Source organism: Barbus barbus, assembly GCF_936440315.1.
Source record: "Barbus barbus genome assembly, chromosome: 20".
In the NCBI taxonomy this organism is placed as follows: Eukaryota; Metazoa; Chordata; class Actinopteri; order Cypriniformes; family Cyprinidae; genus Barbus; species Barbus barbus.
In genome coordinates this window covers 14,755,422-14,779,748 of record NC_136748.1, presented here as the reverse complement: position 1 = coordinate 14,779,748, position 24,327 = coordinate 14,755,422, and the positions used below count along the sequence as shown (strand labels likewise).

General features: G+C 36.2%; 1 protein-coding gene across 8 annotated transcripts in view; it reads right to left on the bottom strand.

The window, feature by feature from the left end:
• The window catches only part of LOC306886584 (echinoderm microtubule-associated protein-like 1), a 54,190-nt gene that overhangs the window by 17,846 nt on the left and 12,017 nt on the right, over nucleotides 1-24,327 (bottom strand). For 5 of the 8 annotated variants that reach the window (XM_079443807.1, XM_079443808.1, XM_079443806.1 and 2 more), the window contains exons 2-5: nucleotides 8,336-8,518; nucleotides 3,786-3,915; nucleotides 566-700; nucleotides 425-453 (exon numbers count right to left, since the gene is read on the bottom strand). In XM_079443807.1, the coding sequence (XP_079299933.1) occupies nucleotides 425-453; nucleotides 566-700; nucleotides 3,786-3,915; nucleotides 8,336-8,518 (477 nt within the window). Of the gene's footprint in view, nucleotides 1-424; nucleotides 454-565; nucleotides 701-3,785; nucleotides 3,916-7,982; nucleotides 8,037-8,335; nucleotides 8,519-24,327 lie in introns of all 8 variants that reach the window. The other 3 variants (XM_079443803.1, XM_079443802.1, XM_079443801.1) reach the window with 1 other exon arrangement.

Here is a 24,327-nt window from a genome sequence, read left to right as displayed (position 1 = left end):
CATAAAAATTTTAAATTAAAATATAAGTTAAATTAAATAAACACAAAAATGAAAAGAGGAAATGTGTTACTGACAAAAGAATAGCAGGCAATTTAATGGTGAAATGATCTGAAACAAAGATTGTACCTCCATGAGCCATGACTGGAGATCACACAAGCAGAAATCTCTAAAATGGCTTTTTTCTTAAATGAGTTCCCATTAATTCACCACAGTCCCACTGTAACATCTGTCCACCTTCTAATTGAGCTGCATTGCATCTGGGTGGTCAGCCATTTATTTTGAGGACATGTATTTGGCAAGAGTCTGTACTTTCTGGAAAGTCCGTTCAAAAAGAACAATGACAGTATAACCATTGCTTGTATGATCTAGTCTTGGGTCAGAGACACATACTCTATCACACGGGAACAGGACACCTGACTCTTACCTGCGCTGAAAACAGGCTCCCTCTGTTTGCTGCAGGAGGTGAGAGGGGAAGAACGTTATCTAAATGTGCTTGTGCAACATGTGAGTGTATGAGTTGCTCTTATTCAGTCAATCACATGGGGATAAAAGTATATATACATACTTTTCTGTGGCTTTCTTGCCACTGGAGTTGCTCCCTGTGGAACCAGCGCGTGTGCGATTGCTTTTGGAGTCCACACCACTGTCTTTCCTGTTGTTGGGGCCGACTTGCTCAGATGAACTTGTCCTTTTCACAGTGCTATGAATGATAAAAGGAAAGATATCAATATCAATTTGTCCCTCGCAAGAAAATAAAATACTCCTCATGTAAAACATAGCAAATGGGAAAATATGACATTTGCTTTTGGAATATGATATACACAATGTTAGATTAATTAAAAATCCTGCTTGAATTATTATTTACATTTATTTCAGATGTTTTAAGAAAAATTTTCAAAACTTTGGTGCTGCATTTATTTGATCAAAAATACAGCAAATACAAAAACACTGAGAAATATTATTATAATTTAAAACTTTATTCCTGTGATGCCAAAGCTACATTTTCAGATGCCATTACTATAATATGCTGATTTTCATGATCAAGAAATATTTATTCTTATTATCAATGTTGAAAACAGTTGTGCTGCTTAACATGTTTGTGGAAACCATTTTTTTTTTAGGATTATTTGATAAATAAGTTCAAAAGTTTGTATAAAATACGTAACATTATGAATGCATTTATTGTCACTATTAAACAATGTAAAGTGTTTTGAATAAAAGTATTAATTATTGAATTAAAGTATTAATACTGCAACATGTATGTATGTACACACACATATATAGCTTGCAATATTGTATCTGTCTCCAAATATAACTTTCATGAAGCCTAATTTTCCTACAATAGTCTGAACCTCAAACAGGAAACATAAATGTAAACATTCACACAGAAAAAAAGGAAATGGCAGTGTAGAGATAATACTGGTGACAGCCAATTATAACACAGCCTTCCCCAAAGAGACACAGCAAACAACCATTACATATTCCAGAAGAAATGTGTTTTATATGTTTTGTTTTTTTCTCTGTGACATGTTCATGTCCCGATTTGCTGTGTCTTTGTCCACTAGAAAGGGGTGAATTGAGACTGGGTGCCCTTTAAAACTTGTCAACAAAAGAAAAGTCCCCATCAGCAGTCCACTGGTTGCCAGGCTCAAGTCTAATCCAGACTGCAGGGCTAAAGTTCATTTGGCCCAGCCATTGGCGGATGGTGTTATCCCGTGTTAAATAGGCTGCAGGATCTTCATGCTTTGTGAGGCTTTTTGTCAATAATGGCACTTCAGGCATACAAGCAAGTGGGTATAGAGTTAGTCTATAGACTGCACAGGGCTCTCGCTTCAAGGCATGATGGGAAAAGAAGCTTTACAGGCTGCAATGAAAGAGTGCCCGAAGAGAAGCTAAAAAACAAATGTCCAAGTAAAAGAGTGCCCAGTTTCACAAGAATCAAAGCAAAGCTTATCTCCCATTACAGTGGTACTTCCTGTGGGATCCCCGAACAGCCTCCACAGAATATGGATGAACCGCAGACTCTGTTTGCTAAAGTTTTAAGTTTGAATAATGGTTTAAAAAAAAAAAATTTATTACAAAAATATCAGCAGCCCACAGCACTTTTTAGAAGACTGCTGATCCTGAAGGCAAAAAACTCTTACCTGTAAGGTGTCCTCAGAAGAAACCTGGGCAGATGGGACAGACTAGAACACGTAACAGATGGGAAGAAGGGAAGGGGACAGACAGGTCTCACAGGATGACAAATACATGTGACAGACAGTTGACACTCACAAACAAAGACACTTAGGGGAAAGCAGGGGCTGTCATCTGGGTTTGTGTCTCGTAATCAACCTCTGTTTATCAGTCCATCTGCATGATATGGCTATTTATTTATTGCGCAGCTGGAGGGTGCATGAAAGCGAATGTTTTTTCTCATTGCAATTTAGATTTTCATAGTGGTCTGCAGAAGCATTTAAAGCTATTGAATATCATTACATCAGTATTGGTTTATGGATTCTAGAAAGACAAATGATCTCATTATAATTCATGGCTTCCTAATGTCAAAAACAATGTCATTTCTGAAAAATATGGTTGGAAATAAGTTGGAATGTGACATCTCACAGTGTGAGATACACTACTCTTCAAAAGTTTGGGGTCAGTAAGAATTTGTTTTAACAAAATGAATACTTTTATTCAGTAACGATGCATTAAATTGATCCAAAGTGATAATAAAAACTTAAATATTTTTACATTTTTCATTTTATATAAATCTTTTTAACATTCTATTAATGACATAATCTTGAAAAAAATGTATCACCTTTTATAAAAAAAAGTGTCAAAACCTTTTTAACTTGTGATAATTATAAAAAAAATCATGAGCACCCAAATCGGCATATTATAATGATTTCTGAAGCGTCAAGTGACAATGAAGATACAAGTTATGGCTGCTGAAAATCTCAGCAATAAATTACATTTTAAAATACATTAAAACAGAAAACTGCTATTTAAAATTGTAATAATATTTTACAATATTTTACTTTTTTTAATAAAATAAATGCAATCTTGGTAAGCATAAAAGACTACTTTCAAAAACATTAAAATCTTAACCCCAAACCTTTAAACAGTAGTAAAGACGGCACTGGAATAAATTGTCCATTTTGATAAATTAAGTTATTGCTAGAATTTAAGTTGCAATTGTAAAATATGAAGTCATATTGTGGAATATAAGTTTATCTGCAACCTAATTCAGAAGGCTTGCTCTCTGTCATCTAAAACCTAGCCGTACTGCATTGCTTTCTACGTCACAGTTGACTCACTTGAACCTGTGTCTTTCAGGTTTAGCGTTGCTTATCATGAAAGACGTGAGCTGACCTTTATTAGACAAAACGTTCCACTGTTATCTTGTGTATATGCATGCTCTGTCTAGCTATTATACTGAAAGATGATCCAGCACAGCACAGCATAGAATACATACAATTTTATCTCCACACCAAAGTGACTTGACCGAGAAGGATTTTAACAACTTCCTCTTTATTTCTAAAATGAAAAGGACTAAGATTTCAGTCAATTATAGATTAAGGCAGAATACATTACACAACTTTTGTACACTAAACGGCTGAAGGTCACACACTAACATGCTTTCAAGTTTTGACTCGCACAAAAAATATATGCCTTGTAGATATTAAACATGTTTCATACCCTCAGACTGGATGAAATCAAAGTCTGAAGCTAAAACAAAACCATTGTCTGCACCCATCAGACATTAGGAAATGTTTTTGTGGAATCAGCCTTTAGTCTCTTACCTTTTGGTTGCTGGTGAGCTGTTGTCCTTCTTGGAGCTGGAGGGGGATGGCAGTGTGCCGCCCTTCTTAGGCAGGACAGTACCGTTATTGACCATGGGTCTCAAGGGCAGGGCTGCAATCATCGGTCTAGCTGAAAGATGGAAGGCCACATGGGCAAAATTACACACAGCACTGCAGTCAGACGTTTATTGTTATTGCCTGTTGTTTTGGTCACACTTTATTTTAAGGTCCAATTCTCACTATTAACAAACCATTAACTATGACCTTTGCCTCAATAAACTCCTAATTTGCTACTTATTGATAGAAGTAGTTGTTAAATTTAGGTATCGGGTACAATTAGATCGATGTAGAATATGGTCCTGCAGAATATGTGCTTTATAAATACTAATAAACAGCCAATATGTTAATAACAGGCATGCAAAGCAGCAACTAGTTGATAATGAGAATTGGTCCCTATACTAAAGTGCTACCGTTGTTTCCATTCTTTTCGTAAGCTAGTTCCACTTTATGTCAAGATTTTAATAGTGAACTTCACATTCTCAAAGGCTCTATGAAATCACTTTCATTCAAATCAAATCACAAGTTTTTTTTTTCCTGTTTAGAATTATTTCCTATTAAAACAGGAAGTCTGGGTGGTACATACTTATCCCTTTTGTTTTAAATGGCTAAAAAGCCTTTGTTATGTCATAGTCATGAACAATCATTTGATACTTGTCAGTTAGTTGAATGTGGTTTTAGTGTAAATCTAGAGATAACTGGACAAAAAAAAATAAAAATGTGTAGTGCAGGATCAGTCATCAATATTCCTGTGTCACCGTCCAAAAAGAGAAATATGAATTTTAAATGCATGTATCTGATAAAAGTACATTTTGTTTATGGGTGTATTAACATACAGATGAATTCAAAGCTAACACAATGGGCAAAAGCCATAAAACTATAATTTTAATTTTAATTACCATTCAAAAGTTTGGGATCATTAATAAAAAAATTAAAAAAACTTTTTGACTCCGCTAATTTGGTGTTTCTGAAACATTTCTTATTAGTATCATGTTTAAAACAGTTGTGCTGCTCAATATTGTTGTGGAACCGGGAAACATTTTTTAGGATTCTTTGATGTGAATAGAAATAGCATTTATTTGAAACAGAAATCTACATTATACATTCCTTTAATGTTACGTTTGATCAATTTAATGCATCCATGCCAAATAAAACTATTAATTTCTTTCAAATAAACAAATTAATAAATAAATACAAAAAAAAATCTTACTGACCCCAAACCTATGAACAGTATACGTTTAATGCATCACACAGTAAACATTTCCAGATGTCAAATTCAATCAATATATGAAGAACTGGAACAGAGCAGTGACTGGACTCCATTAAAATGCATTTGTGGTTCACAGAAGTCTAGGTTGTGAATATCCTTTTGTGGAATTCAAGTACTTAATAGTGCATCCACACCTGCAGTCTAAGATTTCTCATAGCCTTTATTTACATTACCCTATGCGTCTGAATGATTAAATATTCATCACTGCAGATCTGCTTGAATGTGCTATGAATGTGTAGGCAGCGGGACAGAAATACAGTAGAAAAAATAAAAGAAAGATTGAGGCAAAAGAGCAAGTGAGAAATAGCAGAGGATTTTTTGTTTGTTTCAAAGAGATCAGCCTGCACAGAGCGTCAAGGATTATGCAGAAGCAAAGCGTGACTCATCTCGCACACACTTCAAAGAGGCCCAGGAATGAATGAAGTGAACATGAGCTAGCTGAAGTAAAACGAAAGTAAGCATTTCTTTATTGGTTTAAGGAATCTTGGACCCTTGGAATCTTGACATTTGGTAGCACATATTCATGCAGTCTGGCTAATTGGTGTCTGACATCAAAGCAGCAAGTGTGTTTCAAACCTTTGAGACGGTAAAGAAATGTGACTCTAATTACCCACTTTATCCAACAGTTCAAAGGATTATATGGATTTAGTAAAGCTTTGTTAACAATCACCGAAGAATCAAGATATTTAAGGTGACAAGCCACTTTCCATGTCTGTTAGTCCAAAGTTCACCTCATTCTTCAGATTTTTCAAGGTCTCTCATTTTTGAGAGATATTACAACGTGGATGTGGCAGCTTGTCAGTCTAGAATTAAATACTAGACTAGAGTGTTTGTTAAGCACACTAACAAGCATTTTATAGTGTTAATCTCAGTAAGCTCAAAGAACTAGACAAATGTGAGAGAGAACTATATGTCATACATGCTGGAGTGAAATTAATCGATGATCTTAAAGGGTTCATCCACCCCAAGCTTCATTTGTCTTCGGAACACATTTTAAGGTATTTTGGATGAAAACCTTGACAGTGTTATATACTTGGCCGTCAATGGGACAGTCACAAGCCTCCCGGTTTTCATCCAAAATATCTTAAATTGTGTTCCGAAGACGAACAAAGCTTTTACGGGTTCGAAACGACATGGGGGTAAGTGATTAATGACAAAATTTTCATTTTTGGGTGGAGTAACCCTTTAAAAGTATCAATGTTTTTTTTTACTTATCTGTCTGATTAGGTTGACGTTGAAAGAAAAAAGTTCCACTCTTTTCCATAGCCAAGTTTAAAAAAAGTTAAACATTTAGTATTTTTTTACTGTACATTATGATGATTTTATCCATAATTTCAGTTGTGTAAATTTCAATTAATTTACTCAGATTTACTCACCAAAACAAACCTGTCTGATTTTTCTGCAGAACACAAAAGATGATATTCTGAAGAAAAACAGTTCAGTTACCAACATTCTTCAAAATATCTTCTTTTATGTTCAAAAGAAGAAAGACATTTTTCAAACGACATGAGAGTGAGTAAATGATGACTTGAGAAAATTAGATTTTTTTTGGTGGACTATCCCTCTTTTAAATGAAAAACCTTTTGGTTTAACATCCAAAATAAACGTTTTTGTGTACATAATATATGTGTGTGTACTGTGTATATTTATTATGTGTATATATAAAGACACACATACAGTATATATTTAGAAAATATTTACATGTATTTACATGTATATAGTTACATTCATATGATTTATTTTATATATAAATATATTTAATATATAAACACAAAATATTTACTTAAATATATACATGCATGTGTATTTATTTATAAATAAATGTGTACACACACATAAATTATGTACACAAATTAAATGCGATATTGGATGCGATTAAACCCGATTAATCGTTGCCCAGCACTAATTAAAGTATAAATTATAATCATCATACTCAGTCATAACATTAAAATGTGTATATTATTTCAAATGAAAGTAATTAAATAATTCATTGTTTTATTTTAGTGCTGTCAAACGATTAATCGCATCCAAAATAAAAGTTTTAGTTTACATAATATATGTGTGTGTACTGTGTATTTATTATATATATATATATATATATATATATATATATATATATATATATATATATATATATATAGATATACACACACACACACACACACACACACACACATACAAACACATACAGTATATATTTTGAAAATATTTACATGCATTTTCATGTATATATTATTTATAGCCATATAATTTCTATTATGTTAAAATATATTTAATATATAAACATAACATATTTTTCTTAAATATATACACAAGCATGTGTGTGTATTTATATATAAATAATAAATATACATAGTACACACACATATATTATATGAACAAAAACTTTTATTTTGGATGCAATTCATCGTTTGACAGCACTATTTTATTTGAATTAATTTGAAAAGAATTTAGCATAAGATAAATTAAGCTTCTCTAAATTAAACCAAGTAGATTAAGGATTAACCTCTCTACAGGACTCCTGTTACATAACTCATGATTTATGCATGCTGAACATTTAATAACACCCGTATGTATATAACAGCATGTAAATAAACATTAGTTTGAAAATTACCCTGTTTTGCTATTACAAGCAAATACCAAATCTAATTAACATTTTAAATGGAACCTACTGATCATGGATTATAAATACCAGCCAACATTTCTATATCAGTGCATCCCTAAGTGGAAATATAACTCATACAAAACTCAGTCCTCTGTGTTCATGCATTTTTGAAGCCAGTGATGTCAGTTTCAGTGATGTGACAAAACTGTGCTCTTTGTATTAGTGAGTAACTCTTGACAAGTGAGACATGAGCCCCACTGCCTACCTGGCTTCCCAACACTGCTGTCAGAGGAGGGAGAGTCTCTCCTCACTGCTGCTTCTAAACACGCTCACAGTATGAGAGAACAGTTTGAGGGAAGGGAATACGAAGGTAGAGAAGAAAGGAAATGCATAGCATTAGAAGAGAAAACTGCAGCCTGAGCAGGGGTGGGATGGAGATGAAAACTAAGAAATGGCACACAGGTGGTTCTGTAGAGAATTGTTCTCCAGTGAGGCTCAAAGAAAATGCTGAACATGTTCTAGCAAAGCAGTTGAGATTAAATGCAAAGCAGAAATAAATAACACAATGTGGAAATTCTAGGACTTTCCAAAAGATGTGGCAGAGGGTCTGTGTGGTACCTTTGGTTGGTCCTTTTCTGCTGAGCATGGCCTGCTGCTCCTCTGAGATGTTCAGTCTCCTCACCACATCAGCCAGCGCCGACTTGAGCAGCTGAATCTCATCCTCCTGCATCTGAACCCGTTGCTCCAGAGAGGCGATCCGGTCCGTCACCTCCATACTGCTCGCCGCCGAGGCACTGTCATCTATAACACACAAAAAACTTTCAAGTATATGGAAAACTAATGCTGAAATTTCTATTTCAATTTCATAACAGTTATAAGTAAGTACCACCGCTGAAAAATAGGGATCTTCAAATAGGGTTCACCATATGCGCCTCAAATAACCATTATTAAATGATTATGTTTAATATTAATAATGATTCGTAAAACATAAAAAATGTGTCTAAATGTGGAAAATATTTACTTCCTATTAGGTTGTATTTTTATTTTGACCCACCACTAAATGAATGTTAGATGTATACACCTAAAATGAGCCATAAAACTACGGCTGTTAATAGAATAAAATAACTGTCATTCAAAAAAAAGTCATTTTAATGGTAAACGCCAGTAAAAATATAAAATATATGTATATATACACTGAACAAAATTATAAACGCAACACTTTTGTTTTTGCCCCCATTTTTCATGAGCTGAACTCAAAGATCTAAGACTTTTTCTATGTACACAAAAGGCCTATTTCTCTCAAATATCGTTCACAAATCTGTCTAAATCTGTGTTAGTGAGCACTTCTCCTTTGCCGAGATAATCCATCCACCTCACAGGTGTGGCACATCAAGATGCTGATTAGACAGCATGATTATTGCACAGGTGTGCCTTAGGCTGGCCACAATAAAAGGCCACTCTAAAATGTGCAGTTTGGAACATACGCCGATTCAGAGCATCCCAAACATGCTCAATGGGTGACATGTCCGGTGAGTATGCAGGCCATGCAAAAACTGGGATGTTTTCAGCTTCCAGGATGCCACAGATATCTAACAATTCTGTTTTCTGTTTGAAGTCACAATTACATTTTTAGTTTTCTGTGGTGAAAACATGCTTCCATAATGAACAAATAGAAATTAGCCATTGTACATTTATGAATTAACATGAATCTAGATTAAAGGAACACTCCACTTTTTTTGGAAATAGGCTAATTTTCCAAGTCCCCAAGAGTTAAACAATTGAGTTTTACCATTTTCGAATCCATTCAGCCGATCTCCGGGTCTGGTAATGATATTACGCCTGAAAGTAGTCCCCAGCTAGGTAACTAGTTATGATATAACTGGGGACTACTTTCAGGCGCTGCGTAATATCATTGCGCCTGCTGCACCCATGGTACAGCAGCAAAGTTCCTAGATTATTACGCCGGAATAAGAGTATAGTTCCTAACCATATCGGCCTAGAAAATTGTAACTTTTCATTTTCCGTCAGTCTTTGTACACGATGTAACTACAGAAGAGTCAAGTTTTAAACAGGAAAAATATCGAAACACTTTGGTCATTTTTGGTCTAATCAGATTCAAAGATCTATGCTAAGCTACACTAAAAGGTAAAACTCAACTGTTTAACTCTTGGGGAGTTGGAAAATGAGCCTATTTCCAAAAAAAGTGGAGTGTTCCTTTAACATGCTTTAAAGATTTTTTTCTTTGTTAGTTTCCTAATACCTAATGCATTAACTAATGAAAAAGAAATTGAACCCTACTGTAAAAAAAAAAAAAGTGTTACCAGCATTTGATTAATAACAACAGTGTAAAATTATTTACACTAAATAAGTCTCAGTTATAAACTGACATTCGGTAATACCATTTAAAATATGAATTCATAGCGAGTGTGACCTGAATTATAAAATTGCCAACTATGAGTCCTATCAGCCTGAATAATTGGCAGATGGGAAGCTTCAGGCAAAATAAAAAATGGATAGTTTTGAAAGGGAAATTTAGATAAGTACCTTCCACTGCAAACATTCAATCACTCCTTATCCCAGTGTTTCCTTACCCCAACTGAGCTGTATAATTATACCCTCACACACATACAGTATACCCACACATCAGCACAGCGCATTTAATGGCCTCCAGCCATTCCACTTAAAAATTCAGTTGCTCGCCCTGCAAAAACGATCATAGACATTAATGTTCAGGGGTGATTAATCGCCTCCTGAAAATAAGCCTCTTTATGCTACACTATTTCACCCTGTCAGGATATTCAGATAACCCTTAGATTTATACTTACCTGCACAGACCGGCCCACCTCAGCCCTCTGCATTGAGCAAACCATCCCAACATTCAAAAGGTTTCTATTGCTGGATCACTAAAGGCTTTGCTAATCACTGCACTGAGGCTTTTTATGAGTGCATTATGAACAACAGAACACACAATGTGAATCCCTACATACACACACACACACACTTCAACCAAGACAAACCTAATAAAAAATGACTACTAATAATTAGAGCCACAAATCATGCTGTTTGCATAGAAATTGCCTCTTTGATGGATCAAATTAATCCTTGATTGAAGCCGTCCCACGGATTCATCTTTTCAAAAGCTCCATGGGGAGATTATTCTGTCTTTTCTCCAAGCACAAACCCAGTTTTCAACCGTTTTGCAGCCGCTGGTGGCATAATGCTAATAACCAGCACAATAAATGACTGTCACATCTGCTCAATAGCCTAAAAGTGCTTCCCGTTCATTTGACAAATGCACAAAATAATACCGCACTCAACAAAAGCGCACCTGAATGGTCAGCAATAGAGCATGTAAACACACGCTTAAACACATATTTAATTATATTCCTTCTAAAACGCTAATGCTCTCCATTGAACTTCTCAGCTACGCATGACTGCAGGTGAGCATCAGGGAGAGTGCGCTTAAAAATCATTAGCGGGAATATATCAGTGCAGCATGAACGGACACAAATTGCAATTCTTGTTGCTGTCCGTTGTGTTAAAACAGAAGGATTGGCAGGCGTCCATATCTTCTAATGTGTTTCAGAAATCAAATGAACTGCTCAGACCGAGGATGCACTTCCCTTGCCATTGTCTCTCAGTATCTTGGTCTCTCCCCCACTTCCCCTGAATTTAATCTCGTTCTGTTTCATTGTGATTGGATTGGACGTCAGCCCATCTCTGGCTCATGTTCCACTGGAAATTACAGTTTGTTAGCGCATCGCTATCCTAACTAGATCTTCTTCTAGCTTCTGTTGGTTAACCTCCAAACACTGAACAGCTCTTTCATAACTATCTGGTGATTAGACAGAAGATCACACCATAAAAAAACTGAACAGTTAAAAACAGAACAGTCTGTGCACTGAATATCTTCACACCTGCCCTAGTGGAGTAAGAGATGTCCAGTATGATTCTTTTTTAATTAATCAGTTGATCCAGCTCACAAAATCAGTCTGAATATTGTTATATTTGAAAAAAGTAGCTTTAGGAATTTTATTTAGGCTTAAAGGTGTTAATATCAGCATAAGATTGTGTAGTCAGAGATGATCTAATGGTTAGTTTTACAACTAGAGTTTATTTATTTTAGACACCCATCTCTAGGAGATGCTCAATCCCATTTTGCTTTAGTTTAGCGCATGAATTGAAGTCAAATACCTGTCCATCTTAATAATACTAAATGTTTTTTCCATCCTCCTAAGAAAGAGAGACAGAACTGATCTCATGGCCACCAAAAGACAGATTGTGCTCTTGCTGCACATAAAATGAGATTGAAACTGAAGTCCAATTCCTGACCTATTGGCCTGACTAACGCAGACATTCATTCGCTGCTTTAAAACCACTGCAAAGAATTTCAATGTATCCATGCTGTAAGAATTTGAATGCATTAATCCATGCTGTTAGGTGAAAGTCTAGAAAGCGCAAACTTACTTTAGCTGCAAGATCTGTAAATCTTGGGACATAAACTATAAAAGCTTCACATTAAGTACTTAATAAATATGAATATATATCAGGTGTATTATCAAAAAATTTAAACTAATTGTTTAATGTTTACTTTAATCTCGCCAGCTACATATTATTCATCATGAAATACAGAAAAGAATAAAACAGTTGTTCTAAATTATTAAATTAGATTAGAATTAGAAATTGTCAGATTAAGCAATTTGAACAAATACATTTAAGAGTTCCAAAAACATTTTGATAAAAAAAAAAAAAAAAATTCAAGAATCTAAAATTACAAATTAAAAATTCACAATTAAAAAATATAAGTGTAATGGTATTCAATATACTGATATTCAAAAAATAATACCAAAAATGCTTTAAATTCTTGAATAACGAGTTCGCATAAAATACATAAAAAGACAGAAGGGCAGGGTAGAAAGTGTTGGTGGATTATCAAAGCAAAACAGACTCTCTTTAATGTCTCTCTCAAAGCACTGGGGCTGATTAATAATGCACCTCTGGTCTCTCTCCGAGTCTGAAGCTACAAGCTGACTCACTCAAACCCTGTCTCTGCTCAAAAATGAGTCTCAACAGCAGCAGGGTGTTAGGATTTGTAATGGTTATTATTACATTGACAGTGAATGTGATCATGTTCCTTTACTTTGGAGGCTTGTTTCCCCTTAAAATTAAGGAAATGCTTAATAGTGCTGCCGTATAATTTACATTTCATTACATTGCACATTTCTAAAGGTAAGGGCACATTTTCCATTGTTCAGCAATTTTTTGTGACTGAAATCCAGCCATTTTAATAGGAATCCATAAGATCTGGAATTTCACACAAAGGTGAAAGATCTACACATGCAGATTTCGCAACAAGATAAAGTTGTACCCACAAATTCGCTGCACTCACCAACAGAAAGCTGCATGGTTTGAAAATGACTTCTTGGAGCAATGCGTCATGAATCACTACACTACTGACAGTGGACTTTTTTATCTTTGAAAATTTGCTAAAATTTCGCTAAAGTGACCCCACCAATAAGAAAAATAATCAACAGCAAACTTAAAACTGCCCATGCTGTCAGTACGCATCATAGAGCAAAAACATTTTTTTTTTCTGAAAATGTATTTCAAAAATACACTAATTTTGTGAACAACACAAATGAATCTATGTTATCCCTTAAATGCTAAAATACATTACTAGGGGCAAGAAAATATATTTATAAATTAATCTTGCAAAATGTATTTTGAAAAATTGGACAAAATAAACAAATATTAGGTAAATAAAATATAAACAATACTGCAATATTAAAATATATATTTTTTGCCATATGGGGCAGCTCACTGTTTTTTGTAACAGCACTATTGTGTAAACAAAATGCATCTGGTCTCAGTTAGAAGCAAAGTGAATCCTCCCAAAGCTTTTCACAAACCATTCTCATCAACCAATTGGCCTTTGAGATTGGCCTCTTACATAAAGAGTTCATGCTGAGAGACACAAGGAGGATCTCTGAGAGAAAGCGAGTAAAAGGTTTGTGTCTGCTTTAAGAGGATTGCAACCGACTTCTTTCCCAACCGCTTTGTTTTTGCAACCTGAGGTCACAGATCCAAGGTCAGTTCATTGAGGAGCCATCTGCAAACTCTGGTGATAGTAAAACAGTGTGCTGTCTCGAGGTGTCAGTGATTCAGAGAGGGTGGCTGGACCATTATATAATCCAGCAGAGTCCCAAACAAAGCAAGAGAACAACGTGCAGCCAAGCTATCTGCCAGATTACAGGTACATAATGAGGAAAAAAGATGGCCTTCAGTAAATAGGACTTAGGAGTTAAAAATAGTCACATGAGATCATCCCAGAGACCTCACCCATGAACTCTGGCATGGAAAGAACAGGAGAAAGAGAGAAAGCAGGGAAGAGTTGATGAGCAGAGCCAAACTGCCCCCAAGAGAGAGCCAGAGTTTCAATCCACTTTACATCAGCAAAATCCACCTTCAGGTCAAGCTGTAATCAATCTATTAAAGCCAATACCTTCTTCCATTCTGATTTCAAATCCCTTGTAAGGGTTTTATAATTGAGGCTTAATATTTACACGTTAACAGTATTGCCTAGATTTTGGCATTTTCTGAAAAGTAAATACCAGTGGAGCTGATCCACTAGCCTTATCGCCATAAATCTAGGTGTTGTGGCTGCCAGCAAGAAGCTATGTGGTTGCTAAAGTGTTGTTAGTGTTTTAAACATTTCACATTGCAGTTGTTTAGATCATAGATATATAGGTAGATGCCCTATTAGCGGCTGTTTCTAAGGGCTGCTATACGTAAGCCGGTCATCATATTGGAACGGTCAAAGACGGTCCTTGAACCAGAGGCTATTGTGGTATCTCACTGATTGACAAAACTAATTTATTTTTATTGTGAGTGACAACACATTGACCATTCCAAGATGGCGGACGCGTCAACATGTCTGAAGCGATCAAATGTAACATCTACCTATACATATCTAACACCGTGTCTGCAACGCGAGCGGCACGGCACTACAAAATATAGTAGAACGCATTATGATCAGTGATGCTGTCTAGACTGTTCCTTGTTCTATTTATGACGTACTGACACAAAGTTCAAATGATTTGCAACGGTCCCTTTGTAGCATCCAGTGTAGACAGACTTTAACTGTTGCAGCACGGCATGGCGTGACACAATATGGCAACTGTTGTGCCTGGTGTAGACACGGCATAAATGTTGTTAGTGTGATGCTATGTGGTTGCTAGGGTGTTCTGAGTGTTTTGTGCTGCTATATGGAGGCTAGGGTGCTAGGGGAGGCTAGGGGCTAGGGTCACATAGCATGTTGCTATCCCTTACAAAAATTAAATATGCTTTTATTATAGTAAAAGTGTAGTAACAGTTTAGTAAAAAGTATTGTTTACCATTTGAATAACCACAATTTCACTACAAACACCATGGTTAAACTATAGTTAGTATAGAAAACCAAGTTTAATTAGTGGTAACCATGTTTTTTGGATTTATTTGTAGTAAAACCACAGTCATTTTAAAGGGGTCATTGGATGCAAAATTCACTTTACAAGTTGCTTGAACATAAATGTGTGTTGGAAGTGTGTATACACATCCATCCTGTAATGATAAAAATCCACCCAGTGTTTTTTTTTTTAAATCCCTATTTTAAAATCCCCTTTCTCAAATCAGGCTGTTCTGAGGTTCCTGTCAGAATGACGTAGTTCTGCGCAGGCCCCTCCCACGATAGTTGATTAACACTAGCATCTTACCTTAGACCCACCCTGAGTGAGCTGAGAGCTGTCCGCCATTGTATCAACTCCGGTGCAGGGGAAAACAAGAATGTCTCCGATTGAGCGATTGAGGTGTTTTGTTGTTGGATTTAATCATGGACATAGCAGTCATCATTTACTCCCGACATCTGAGCCGTTGAAGACACAGAGGATTAACGTTACCTTCGTTTTTAAGGGAATGCGCCGATCCCGATCTGCCTAAATGTGTCTATGTTCACGCGAATCATTCGTGATCCAGCTTCATCTACAGAAGAAGTGAGAATAAGGGGTTTTTATGAATCTTTGCAAATCGCCTTTCCTGATAATGTGCTAGTTAGCCAGTTTCGCGGTTAAAGTACTGCTCGTCACCCCACAGAAGAGAGGGGCGGGATCAGCAGAGCTCATTAGCATTTAAAGCAACATGGACTAAAAACAGCTTGTTGAAAACAGAGCTGATTTTGACAGGGTAAAAAGGGTGTTTTTTACACTACCATTGAGAAATTTTAGCCAAAGTATGTTATAGGGGGGAAGTCGTGGCCTAATGGTTAGAGAGTCGGACTCGTAATCCAAAGGTTGTGGGTTCGAGTCTCGGGCCGGCAGGGATTGTAGGTGGGGGGAGTGAATGTCCAGCGCTCTCTCCACCCTCAATACCACGACTGAGGTGCCCTTGAGCAAGGCACCGAACCCCCAACTGCTCCCCGGGCGCCGCAGCATAAATGGCTGCCCACTGCTCCGGGTGTGTGTTCACGGTGTGTGTGTGCACGTTGGATGGGTTAAATGCAGAGCACGAATTCCGAGTATGGGTCACCATACTTGGCCGTATGTCACTTCACCTCACCTTCACCTTCACCTCACCTCACCTAGACTTTTCATTAAGACCCTAAAGAATCATATCAACTTGTAGAAAATGGGCATCCGATGTCCCCTTTAAGGCATGTGTTGTTTACAATGTTTAGCTGCTGGGGCATTCATGGTGGTTCTTGTGCTCAAAAACATTGAGAAAGCACAACAAAACAACAGGCTTTAGGTAAATCAATATTTTAAAAGTCAAACTTCTTTTAACTTGACAAAACATCTTAAAAAAAATCACTCATGGCGCAAGATGCTAAAAACTTAAACGAGTCACAAAGACATCAATCTAGCCTATATCCATATTTAATGGCATGAAATAAAAATCCACTATGTAATTGATAATAATGAATGTTATTGATATTATTGTAAAGGAATTATTCATACATATGTTTCATTCTTTCTTTTTTTATGTAATTTCGAATTGAAACTAGATCATCCACAATACAGAATCCTGAAGAATAAAAGGTCTGTTGCCATTTCCATCACATTTTGACTAAAAAAAACAATGCAGACAGATCCAAGAACGTGTCCTATGTGAACGGCCCCTTAGCAAGCAGCACTAATGAGAGCATGTTGGGAATTATAAAATAAGGACATATAGGAAATGGTTTGCCAAATGGCTTCTTGGGATATTAGTGCACATCTTTTTGCATCTTTCTCCTTCTCTCTCCCAAAGATGTTAACATGCTGCCAGCACCTTACCAGCATGTGTAAGACAGGCAGCAGAAGCTACATGTGTGTGTTCATTAATCACACCAGCCTCCATCCCCACGGAGAGACTCCAGACAGGACCGAGTCAGTGACAAGTGATGCGGAGATACCTGCAGTGTTGTTCCCTGTTAATCTCCTCCAGGCAGCCACGGAGGCAGATAAACAACTTTGTGTGAACCGTAGAGGCAGGGTGTTTTCCACCCCCCACTACCACTGTGCTCACTGGCAAGAAACCAACAAGGGGGGTATTTTAGGGACGACGGTGCTCTAGCCCTAAGCCTCGCTGTTGGGATGCAGGAAGTGGTTGGGCTAAGAGAGGATTAAAGGGATACTGAGCCGATCCTGATCAGCAGTTATCCCTGTGCTCCAGGAGAAAGTGCTCAGGCTTAACACGCTCTGATGTATGGGTTCATGAGACTACTGAAAACAGAGCCTGTGTTGTTTTGGGATCAAAAACAGCCAAATGTTGGTGTCCTCCAAATAAGCTGCTTGGCCAGAGATGTTGTTTAGCAGTTTAATGTTTACATTTTTTTGCTAGCAATATTACTATAAAGGTTTTGTGCTTTGTTCAAGAAATATGAGCAGAACAAGCAGAAATTTGATGCACACAATAAGCTTTTAAAAAATACCGAAAATAAATCAATCACTAACCAAAGTTGTGAGTAGGACTTGAAAATGATGATGCAAGGAGATAAACATTTCTGTTAATAAGTCGAGTGAACATGGCCAAATATCAGCTGATTAATAATATTAGGCTGGTCGATATCACTCATAAGAATAATTTCTTACTTTTTTTAAATTTCATGAACGAATTGATTATTTTCACAGTTCAATCTTTTGGGTTGTTTTTAGGGGTCTCTACTGCTCACCAATGCTGCATTTATTTGACCAACAATATAAAACAGTAATATTGTGAAATTTTGTTACAATTCAAAATAGCTGTGCTCTGTTATAATATATTTTCAAATGTAAATTATTTCTGTGATGGCAAAGCTGAATCTTTAGCAGTTTTCAGTGTCACATGATCCTTCAGAAATCATTCTTATTAAAAATCTATGTTGAAAACAGTAGTTGCTAAATATTCTTTAATGAATAAAAAAGTTCAAAAGAACAGCATTTATTTGAAATAAATATTTTTGTAACATTATAAATATGTTTATGATCACTTTTGATCAATTTAATGCATCCAAGCTGAATAAAATTATTGCACTATATTGTAATTTTTTATTAAAAGGACAGTTCACTGACATTTACTGTATGGCATCAGAAGACTTGGAATATAGTGTATGGATGGCTTTAATTTTATTTTTGGACCTTAACGTCCCTTGGTCACTCACTTTCAAGAGGAGCATTCTTCAAAATGTCTCTATTTATGTCCCACAGAAAAAAAATAATAATAATCATACAAGGTTTGTAATGACACAAGGATGAGTAAATAATGATATTACTTAAACATGGCCAGAGATGTGGAAAATTATTCATTTAATAATTTAGGTAGAAGAATAAAAAAGTAAACTGAAAAAATGGTTAAAGAAATAGTTTAAATTACTCTTTTAAGAACACAAATTATTATTTTAAAGGGGACCTATTATGCCCCTTTTTACAAGATGTAAAATAAGTCTCTGATATCCCCAGAGCGTATATATGTGAAATTTTAGCTCAGAATACACCACAGATAAATTTTTATTGCTTGTAAAAAATGGCCACTTTTAGGGTATGAGCCCAAACGTGCTGCTTTTGAGTATGTTGCTTTAAATGCAAATGAGCTGTTGCTCCCAGAGAAGAGGGCGGATCTCCAAGAGCTCAAGCTCAGGCATTAGCAGTGCTAGCCTTTGCAAATAAACATTCCACTATTAGTACAAGCCTGTTATCTTTACATAAAACATACTCTGTTTTCAAAGTCAGTCATCTGATTATACTGTGCATAATAAATTTGTGTTCATGAATTACACAGACAGGGAGTGCGGCGGGATAAAAATAACAACATAGCTGGTCTCATGCTATCACAAACTTTATAAGTCCCACTTCTGATATTTCCTTCGAAAATGAAATTTAACCACAGTATCCTCGGCTCAGATGGGGGAGATTATGGCGAGTGGCGACTCCTATGTTCATTAGTGGATCCTAAAACACAACACTTGTAAAGCCTCTTTGGTGCTGACATTGTATATATCCCCAGTAATGGCGGACTGCAGCTTCTCACTCAGGGCTGTGATTATGCTAATAGGGCAGAGAGCGTCACAAATGGGCGGGACTTTTTCCCCTCGGTGACGTGAACAGAGGGAGAATCTGAAACAGCCGTACAACTGTGTTCAAACACCTTAGAAAAGTGATTTTTGCATAATAGGCCCCCTTTAAAAAGTGCTTTAAACTTATATTTAGCATGTCTGGAGAGCCTTGCTGCTAATGACACCTTTCCAGACAACAAAACGCACTTATAGACAATATAAAGAATGCTCTAGAGGACTCAGTACGGTAAAAGTGAAGCCACACATCATGTCATGCTACACCCCACCCACATGCTCCTTGAACTCTATTATTTCGACAGACTAATCAATGAAGAAGGCCCACTCGCTCAGTCACAGGTGACCTTACTGTCAACCACAGTGAGGAACGGCACACACAACTCTCCAAACAACAAAACACTTATCTGTCTCCATGTTTAATCAGCCAGGGCCTCTGTTCATGGGACCCACCCAGTGACAGACCCTCTCACTCCAGCACAGTCACCATAGAGATGAGAAGACAAAACCGACCTGGAAAAGGCACGCTGGAGTAGAGTAGAAACTGCGGGTTGTGCTGACTCATGCTCTCCTGAGAAATGGCACAAACGGCGGGGAGCTCTGGTGGCAAACGAGGCAGGGAAGGAGGAGAGGAGACTGAGGATTTTGAAGGAGTTGCAGAGGGTCTGAGTCACAGAGCAGGAGAAAAGTAGGGCAGCATTAACTCATGGCTGGCTCCGCTTTCCCGCTTCTGACACAATGCTCTTTTCAGCGTGTGTGAAAGCCTGGGCTTTCTTGTCCTTCAGAACCCAGGGCATTGTGCACACATAACAAACAGCCCAGAACAGTGGGTGGGTGGTTTAAATAAACTGAAGTGTTGTTCTTTGGGTGGGTTTGTGGATGCTGTGCACTAATGACACTGGATGTTACATGCGGAAAATCATATGTCAAGCCCCTGCGCAGAACAACTGAGCTGATGGAATAGAAAGTGTGTCAGTGTTCCTATTGTTAACTAAAACTATTACTAAACTGAACTATTTAATCTTTTTCCTTAACTTAAATAAATTACATTCCAAATGAAAAAAAAATACTTAAAAAACATCTCCAAAATTAGAAATGTTGCATTAGCATTAGATGAAAATCTAAAAATAAAAGATAACTCACAATATTAATGAAATTTACAGTAATATATAAACAATACTAAAAAAAAATTCTTAATTGAAATGAAACAAGAAATTAAATAAAATATACTTTTTAGATTAAAAAGATGAACTTAATCAAATTAAAATTAGAAAATAAAATTATCCCTAAATGAAACTTACATTTCTAAAACTAAAACTGAAGGAAACAAAAACAAATAAAAATGACAAGCGTATCAAATTACTAAAACTAAAATGAAACTGAAAATATAAAAATAAAAACTCAAGTATTCATAAATAATAGTATAGGGAAATACTAAAATAACACTGAAGTATGTTTATTCACCAGATATTTACAAGCTTCTGCTTCCAAACATAATCTGCTCTGAACAAAAGTACACAGGGAAAGGCTTGCCATGGCTCTCACTTGTGATTTCCCAGTGGTACGCTTACAGTTCAAAAATGTCCATTGGATAATGGACACTCAAACAATAAAAATACTAAAAATTCAAGTATAAAATCCCAATAAGCCTTTCGGTTGGACTTATTCTGGTCCACACAACACACAGTATATGAAAGACATGCACCATGTTTTGCCATTGCAAAGCATTAGCATATTTTGTAGCAAAATTTTAATAATCCTGTCTGCTTAACACCCCCACAAAGGCCTCTTTGTTTTGGAAGCCCTTGAGAGTGAATGAGCGAGTGGAATATTCCAAAAAACCCCTTAATGTACAAAAATAGCACAATACTACACCTTCAGCGGAACATGCTTCAGATATGTCGCTGACACCTTGAATGCTGCACTGCTTATGGCTAAAAGGCAAAATGCAACATGTCCAGGAAAAAACATCTTTTGGTAAATTACAGTGAAGTTTCTTGAGCGTCAATCTGTTAGTCAGGAAATTATGGAAGCATGTTCCTGCCGCAGAGTGAAAAAAAAAAAAAAAAGTCAGATTTTGTGGTAAGAAATCACAATTTACAAGTAACAATTATGAAAAAGTAAATTTGCAAATGAGAGATAAAAAGTAGTAAATGGAATGTATAAAATCATAATTAAGAAATAAAGTTGCAATTGTACAATACATTTTTTTTCTCTGAAAACAAAATTGAATGCCACAGGAAATCATATATTTCTTGTTTCACAAGCATTTAAAATATTATAAATATTTTAAAATAATTACTGTTTTGAACATTCTATTTATCAAATAATCCTGATTTTTTTTTTATCACATATTCCACAAAATATTAGGCAGCCCAAGCGTTTTTAACATTGATAATAATATAAAATGTTACTTGAGTACCAAATCTGTATATTAGAATGATTTCTGAAGGATCATATGACATTGAAGACTGGCTGCTAAAAAAAAATCAGCTGTGCCGTCACAGGACTAAATTACATTTTAAAATTTAAAATAAAAAAATTAAAAAACTATCATTTTAAATTGTAGCAATATTTTACAATATTACTGTTTTTACTATATATTTGATTGAATAAATGCAGCCTTAAAAAAGGCGTCATGCATTAAATGCATCTTTCTGATCCAAAACTTTTGAATGGTAAATTATTTAGAAAAACATGCAAGAGAGAGAGAGAGAGAGATAGAGAGAGAGAGAGAGAGAGAGAGAGAGAGAGAGAGAGAGAGAGAGAGAGTAGCACTAATGGCTTCGGTCTTCTCAGATAGAAGGCCTGTGCAGATGATGGTTTCAGAATTGTTATCAGTAACGTAATGGGAGAGAGTGCCAGATAAAGAGCCAATGCAAGTCATCTGGGGTCTGCCACATAACAGACAAACAACGGCTGTGTCAATATCACCCCTTTAGGGGAAGACGAGTTTTATCCCTTAGTCTGCAGTTTTTTATGAGAGCACAGCTCAATAAATAAAAGCACAAGAGCCATAATGCTAAAGGAAATCGATGTCTAGCTTTGAATGAATCGGTAGCCCTGGAAGAGTTATTTTCTGTATATCAATATTTAACTCCAAATTCATGTGACAGCCTAGTAAGGTCAATGAGAAAACAATGAATAAATGATGTCTTCCAACTGTGGCTCTAATGAATTGCATTAGAATTTCAACCTTTTATATTCTTGCTGCTAAGGTTGTGGAGAGGTCAAGTGTAGAGGCAAGTGGAAGCTTTTGTTCATGACATTCATTCTCACTCACTTTCAGTTTTCTCATCTGGTTCGGTCGGTAACGTGAGCAGGTCTTTAATCCTAATCCTGTTGCACATGCATCCATCAGTGGCTCAAAGGACAGCCAATAAGACGTGAGAGCCGAGTGCCAAGAACACTTCTCTGTCAGCAGCGGATGAATGAGACAACAGCAGTCAGAAAGACAGAGACGTCTGGTAGATGTTTAGATGCCAGAACACCAGATAGCTTGTTACTCCCTTTGCCAGAACTCACTGCCAATGTTTAATTTGAGTAAGGACATGAGGTTATTTTCTCTCCAGAATCCGTGAGGAAATAACCAAGATGATGGTCACGTTTTGGCTGAATGAAAACAATTATTTAAAGGTCAGTCTTAAAAGATTAGTTAAGTTCTGACATCATTCGCTCATCCTCATGCCTTTCCAAACCTGGAGCACAAAAGAAGAATGTTTCAACAGTTTTCATCAATACAATGAAAGTCACAGGGGGCCATAACAATACTGAACCCTATAATGACTTTCATTGTATGGACATTTTTCAAAATGTCTTTCATTTTATATTGTCTTTTATATTTTTTGTCCTAATCTGAGTAAGGACACAAGTTTATTTTATAGCTAAGATTGAAATAGCTAAGATGATGGTAATGATTTGACTCAATGAAAACCATAATTTAAAGGTTGATCTTAAAGGATTATTTCACTCAAAACTGAAAATTCATAATTTATTTTCCTTCATGTCATCCAAACCTGCGGTTTTTTTTTCTTTTGTAAAACACAAAATAACATATTTTGAATGTTTTAACAGCTTCCGTCAATACAACCCCAAAGGGGGCCAAAACAATAATGAACCCCACTGACTTTCAATGTACAGAAACACATGGATACACTTTTCAAAATATATTTTCAATATATATAATCTTTTATATTTTTTGGTTTAACGGTTTAGAATAACATGGTGAGTAAATATTGATTTTTTTTTTTTAAATTTTAAGTGAACTAACCCTTTAAGATTGACTTTAAATGACTGTTTTCATTCAGACAAAATGTGACCATCATCATTTTGGTAATTTCCTGAAGGATTATGGAGGCAAAATAACCTCACGTCTTTACAATATAAATTTTTGGCTGAACTATCCCTTTAAGAGTCTATCTTTTATTCAAGAAACTATAAGCAGATGAGTCTGAGATTGGCAAAACTTTAAATAAAGGTATAATGCCTCTAGAATCTGCCTAGGAAATTAATTTGCTGGCCCAGTATCCCTACAACAAAGTGGTTTGTTGATCAGTAACTCGTGAAGCGTTTAAGAACAAATGACTTCATACCAGATCCAGAGCTTCGGCTGAGCACTGTACTGCCGGATGACCTCACCGCAGCGCTCTCCAGCACACCCTCATTCAATTACCCACAGTCCTACGCTGGCCTGACAAGCCAGAATACAGGCCTGCCATCACAGCAGCTCTCATTTTCACTCAGCCGTACAGAGTGAATGCAGAAAAGCAGAGAGGATGTCTTTTTCATTTAGGAACTTGTAAAACACGACGTTTATAAGTGTAAATGATGTATGAGGCCTACAGCAGATTAAAGGGCTCTGCTGAATGGAAGACTTCTTATAGTCTACATGACTGCCAAGATGATGAAAGAGAAGATCACACCACAACCACACAATCATATCATAACTTCAGTGTAAACACAAGTCAGTAGCCTCTGATGATCTCATTAGCCACCCAAGTGCTCACATGGCAGATATGCAGCTACGCCACATGACCCCAGAAACAAATATCAC